General features: G+C 29.2%; 1 protein-coding gene across 1 annotated transcript; it reads right to left on the bottom strand.

Moving 5' to 3' along the window:
• Nucleotides 1-754: 754 nt before the first annotated feature.
• LOC136203415 (protein SPEAR3) lies at nucleotides 755-3,465 on the bottom strand. The gene is made up of 5 exons (XM_065994568.1): nucleotides 3,040-3,465; nucleotides 2,719-2,832; nucleotides 2,065-2,123; nucleotides 1,846-1,936; nucleotides 755-1,095 (listed from the first exon to the last, which is right to left on the bottom strand). The coding sequence occupies exons 1-5, from the start codon at nucleotides 3,244-3,246 to the stop codon at nucleotides 979-981; spliced, it is 588 nt and encodes a 195-aa protein (XP_065850640.1). The 5' UTR covers nucleotides 3,247-3,465; the 3' UTR covers nucleotides 755-978.
• Nucleotides 3,466-6,759: the final 3,294 nt, after the last annotated feature.

Raw genomic sequence — 6,759 nt, 5'->3', positions numbered from 1 at the left:
CGGAATCATAATAGACGAATATTAGACAAATACTTTAAGGCTGTGTTTGGTTTAAATTTACAATATAGTTTTTTTTTTTTTTTGGTAGAAACAGGAAAGAAAACAAACCAACACCGAAACAAAAGCTAACCTGGGATCAGCCTAGGAAAGCTAACCCCAACTTTGTCTTCTAAAAGGAGAGAAGAAAGATAGAATTTACAATATAGTTTAATTAGCCAAGAAGTTAATTATGATTTTAATTTGTATTAAATAAAATTTTATTTAGTGGTGTTTGGCATATAAATGGATAATTTAATTCTATATTTTACAGTAAATGTTCATCCTAAAATAATCTTAAGGTCTATTAATGTTGCATATATATATTTCCTTTTTACTGTCCATTTAAATTAAGAAAATTTGAATTCATATAAGTTTTATTGAAAATTTTAGGAATTCATCAGTAGAAAAATAGGGATAATTAGTGTAAATTTTCAAATCCTGGACTCAATTAAGTTCTCCAAATCAAACAATTTAAACCCTAAAAATTCACCACTTTTCTGTAGCAATTTACCATTCAGAGATTAATATAAGTTCTATGATTGAGCCTTACCTGTTAAATTGAATTTTTTGTTTAAACGGTTCCATGACATGATAATAAATATTAATGGGTATTTCTCAATCGAACCAAAAACTTCTATTCCACTGTTTTGAGTGAAACAAAAAAACAAAAAGTAGCTACGAAAATGATGATGTCTACTAGTTAAATAGACCTTGATGAGAAGGGAGAACAATATGACTTTCTCATTATAATTTCTTTTCCACATTTTGATGAACAAGAAGAACATTTCACTGTCTTATGCAGAAAGTCAACATTTTTACAAATGAAACTTTTCAAACAAGTTCATATATCTTATGATTAACCATTGCAAAGTCAACCTAATTTAAGGCAGTCATCAATAAATTTCCCCCCACTGTAAGAACTTTTTTTACTGTTCTTCTTCAAATGGACAATCTGAGTTCCAAATCTAGTTCTTGAGAGTCACTTGATTCTGAATTTTGACTGCTTGATCCCATTGAATTGCTTCTGGTTTTTTTGCTCTTTCTTGGCTGTGTTTCCTATTCCATTTATATAAAATAAGACCCTCAGTATCACAATTTACACAAAAACCCGACTGCCACAACACGTTTGATATAATTATCGCTTTTGTTGTACTTATACGACGAAAAGCATCTTAAAGACCCCTGATCATTTTGATTTTGGTAGGTTGAGTCAGTTAACTTTTATTTCAACAGATTAAAACAGCTGATAACTAGAAAAATTAGTTTTAAACATAAAATTGGGTTAACGGAATGTTGTAAATTTCATCTGTATTCAAAACTTGTACTTTGAAATTCGAAAGAAATTCTTTTTATGTGTGATATGACTATAAAAAAAACTGTAAAATATACAATTTTAGACACGATGAAACGAGAGTAATGCTCTTTTAACTGAATTAGATGTAATAGCTAGTTATTTTGACTTAATGTGACTAAAAATAAACCGTCAGGTTTTCGAGGCTTAAGGAATTACCTCAAGCTGTAGGCTCAATCTTATCAAAATCGAAATGATTAGGGGCTTAATGTGACCTAACTATTTTGACTAGCATGTGATGAGAGGTCTGATGTGTTGTGTTGAAGTAAAAAACGAGTGACTCAATCTATCAAAATCAGAATAATCAGAGACCTGGAGATGTTCTTTTGCCTATCTATATCATATAGATAACATAGCATGTTTATAACACGACAACCCGAATTGATACCCGAATTAACAACTTGATCATAGAATCTCAATTTAGAAAATGTAGGACAAAAAAAAAGGAGAATTACCTCAAGTTGTAGGTTTAAAAGGTGTCTAGTTGCTCCTGCAGGCTGTCCAAAATATTGAGCCTCTAAAAAGCTATTCCCTGGATTAATCCAACTGGTTCAAAGCAAACATTTCTTCAGATGCCTAATTGATTAATTAATTACCAACTTCATAATCATGAATTTGAATCCTTAATATGCAAATTAAGAACATGATAACTAATTATTTAATTAATTAATTACCTGGCTGTGGTAGAAGGTTGACAATCACCATATGTTATGTTTGTTCCTTCATGCCCCATCTGCAATATTCAGAAAACACATTTTAACTCAAACACATAAAAAATCCCAGAAATTCCACAATACTCCCGGAGCAATATACCCTATCGAAGGGATCAAATAGATATATAACTAATTCAAATTTACACTTAGTTTCTTGAAATAACCTAAATGATAATGATGAGATTGTTATCACATTTCATAAGCAAAGGGATTGATTGAGCCCTGAAAATTTTCATTTCATTGTCTTGGAAGACTGAACTTAGGGTTAATTACTGCCCGGAAAATCAGAGATGTCAATCCCGGTTATCATGTCAAAATCGTGTTACCTTATCTATATGTTTTACATGGTTATAAATGCGAGATTCTATCTATCATGTGCGTGTTAATCCGGAGAAATTCTACTATACTCCTGGTAAAATACTCCGACCAATCAAATAACACTACTTATACATGTTTATTTCTAATACCAATCATCTCCCATGAATTAGTATTCATTCCTCTCTTAATTGGCCGGTGTATAGTAGAAGTTCTGGCCGGTGTATAGTAGAAGTTCTGGGTAATCGAATTGTTTCCGTAGATCGTGTTAAACTAGAAGTTTGGATTTGAAATACATACCATGATATTAGGAGAGAAACCATAGGAAGCTGAGGAAGCCATAGATGATGAAGTATAAGAGAAAGAAGAAGAAGGTAAAGATGAATAAGCTGTTTGCATTCTCATATGATCTTCCTGCATTTTTCATCATCAATACAATCAAAATCCGATATTCTTCAAAACCCTATAATCAAAATTACCCTAAACTTCAATACCCTTGTTCTACATAAACCCGAAACAAACAATTGTTTGCACGAAACTCTTCTTCATTAGCGTTTCCTAGCTCAATTTTCTTAGAAATAACGTTTTCCGTGCAACAAAACCCGAATTAAAATAACTCACCTGATTGAAATTAGGATGATGATGATGATGATAATTAGCAGTAGTAGTATTATTTGCTAATTGACCATGTAATCTGATTTTCTCTAATTGAGCAACACCAAGTCCTCTTTGTGGCTGTTTAGGCTTATCTGAATTACTTTTTTTCCCTTTCCTTGAAGACCCACTTCCTCTTTCCATGTTAGCTTCTCCATGGTAACTGCTGCTCATCTTAGTGAAATTAGAAGTGAAATTGAGTGAAAGTGAGAGAAAAAGTGAGAGAAATCAACAGAAACTCCCCTAAAGTAGTTTCTGTTTTTATAGCAGAAAGAGCAATTAATAAGAGATCTGCAACAGCAATTTTTAAGGTGTTTTCTCTGGTAGTAATTATTGCATCGCTGGATTCAGATTGTGTACAGATTTATTTGAAATATATACTTAGATTTTATGCTCTTTTTTCTCCACCTTCTCTTTTGCCTAATTTTTTTTTTTTTTTCCTTTTCCACCTTCTGTGTATAATTTTTTAATTATTTATTTTTATATTATATTGAGTTGAGGACTTTTTGGACTATGACTTGATAACGATTGTCTTTGATTTAATGTCTTATAAAATTGAATTCTGCTCCAGAAAATGTATCCTTTACGCGTATTTATTATATGGTGTGTTCATGCTCATTTATGGAGTATTCTACAATAATACATAGATACTCAGTATTTTTTGATCAATTTTCTGGAAATAATTATATTTCTTTATTGTACATATATAATGATATAGAATTTTACCGAAATAATAATTATTTTTTTTGCCTCTAGGATCGAAATGGGCGGTCCCTCCGTAGAATAGTTTCTTAGTTTTCTTTTTTCGCTTGTTTTTCCGGGTTTCGGCTACCAAATATTTATACAATATAAAGTTTTTTTTTTAATCTAGACTATATGATTGTGTTTATTTACATCCTAGAAATGTAATTAGTATATTCTTTTAAAAATATATTGTATGAAATTTAATTCATTAAATAATATTATGGATATCTTCTAAAAAAACTAATATTTTAAAAAATATTTTGGAAACTATTTTTTTTTTCCTAACGTTTTTTAACTCATGATAGGAAAGATAATTGGGTTTTAAAAGTTAGTTAAAAGAATCCTATAGATAATTTTGATTTTGGTGGATTGGATTGGATTGGATTTTTTAGTTTTCATTTCAACATATTAAATTTTTAATATTTTATCTTTTGTCAATCTGAAAAGTAAGTTCTAAACATATAATTTGGTTAACTAAATGTTATTTATTTTATTGTTTCAAAAAAAATGTTATTTATTTTATCAACATTCGAAATTTATATTTTTAATGATTCGAAAGCAATTTTTTTATAATTTCAATTGTAAAAAATTACAATTTCAAACACAGGATGATATTAGTAGTGCTTTTTAAATTAGTTTAGATGTTGACATCCAACTAATTTAACAAATAGAGATTGAATTTGATTAAATATAAATGATGTATGATATGTTTGAAATAAATGATCAAATCCATCAAATCATGATGATTAGGGACTTCAGGGTTATTTTTCCTTTAATGTTTGTAAAATAACACTTCAAAGAAGGTGGGATAAACAATTTTATGAAGTTGTAGAAATCAAAGGTATTATTTTATTTTGTATTTGTATTTTTATATATGAGCCATCTTGGGTATGCTGATTAAAATAATACAAAATCTTATCAAAATTTAGACTTAATTACATGGTCCCATTCCACATGTGGGTTTTCCAGTTTGACCCTCAATTTTATTTTTTAAACATGAGAGGAGAGAACAGGCCCAGCTGTAAAAAATTCTTGGATTAAAAAGGAGAATTAAATTAATAATAATAACAATAATAGAATTAATAAATAAATGTTGGAGCAAATCGCATTTAACCATTATAGATTCTAGAAATCTTCTCATGAATAACCAAAATCTCTTGGCTTTATAACCCAAGCCTGGTCCAAATCTTCAATTCAATTTGTTTGAATGTTTTTTTTAATAAAACAGAAAATACATTTCAATTTCTTTTATACAAATTATAAATTACATTTCTGAAATAATATTTTGCATAAATTCAGAAATTCTAAATGATACAATTAAATATTTGTCATATATATTAACATATATGACTGATAAATTATTATCTCAAGGGTTAATTATAAAATAAATTCAACTTTGTGATTTGATGGATTTAAAAATAAACTTTTTTGGAAATTTGTAATGCTAATACAAAATTGGCTAATATATATGATAAAATATATTGCTTTGAAATTTACTACTACTCATATACTTTTTCTTTACTCCTATAATTTTTATATAGAAACTTTTAGGTTTATTAATTTCCTAAAAAAATTACTCATTTATTTATTTACTTTTGTTATAACATTTTAGGTTTGATGACAAATTTTTTTGGTAATACAACGAAGGCTAAACGCCCAGAACAGAAAAGAAAAAGCCAAATAAAAAAGGAACTCAGCAAAAAAAAAAAAAAAAAAGTTTTGATGACACCGAAGTCATAAAATCAGCCGAAAAATATTAAGCCACGTATAAAAAAAAGAATCGTATATAGTAATTAATGTTTAATGTGGATAGTGAATCACATTTACTAGGGCTTATTAGAAAATTATTAAATGAGATACTTGTTACCAAAAAAAATATAATTTTTCTCAAAAATATGGCAACATTTTAATTAATTGAAATAAACAATAGTAAGAAAGTTTATATTAATAATTTTTTAGAAAAAAAGTTTATAATAATGATAGAAAGTTTAATTAAGGGGATATTAATGGATTTAGGGGAAAAGATAGGGATAATTAGAGGGAGGGAGATATGAATGGAAGGAACAAAATCTAGTTGAGCTGTTTAACGCATGATTTGTGGGTCATATTGTATGAGTTGTTGTGTGGTGGAAAGTGAGAATTCTCTAATTTCTTGTATAAGCATGTGAACTTATGCAATTACCAATTACTCCATCTAACCATGCCATTTGTCACTTAATTAACATTAACACATCATACTTATATTTTTAACTCATTTCTAATTCTAAGATTATGATTGGCTTACTTAATAATACATATTCTACTACTAGCTTAGGACATATTTGGTTCAGCGTTAGCTAGTAGATGTTGTAGTTGATGTTTTTGTTAGTTATTTGCAGTTGCGGTAAACTGTTTAATTATTAGTGTTTGATAAAATTATATCGAAATGTTGATATTAGTATGTAAAATATCTAATATGAGTATGTTTTAAATTAATCAACAAATAAATTATAAAATAAAAAATGTATTACAGAAATTTCTAGCTAACTTCGAAGCATCATAAGTGAAAATAATTTTAACAAATGAAAAAAAAAATATCATTTTGTCCTTTATTTTATAAAAAAACTTAAACATCATCTTCAACCTCGGTTTGTAGCTGTAACTCTGCAAGTGCAGGTTGTAGGGGCAAAACTTCTATTAAGGGGCATGCGACGGGTGTAACGATCCGGTCCGGAGTGGGTGGCGCCGGGGTAGAAGGCCTGAGCAAGGAGCGGCCCTAAGGGATGGCGATGGGGACAGGAATGAACTGAATCCCACATCGGAAATGGAGAGGGAGTGATTGGGGCTTATTAGTAAGATGTGAATCCAATACATGCAGACGCGTTTTAAAGCCGTGAGGCCCAATATATCGGAATTGGGCCAGAGCGGACAATATCTACATGGTATTGGACCAGGGTGTTACAA

The sequence above is a fragment of the Euphorbia lathyris genome, chromosome 8 (genome assembly GCF_963576675.1).
Source record: "Euphorbia lathyris chromosome 8, ddEupLath1.1, whole genome shotgun sequence".
In the NCBI taxonomy this organism is placed as follows: Eukaryota; Viridiplantae; Streptophyta; class Magnoliopsida; order Malpighiales; family Euphorbiaceae; genus Euphorbia; species Euphorbia lathyris.
This window is presented reverse-complemented; position numbering and strand designations above follow the sequence as displayed.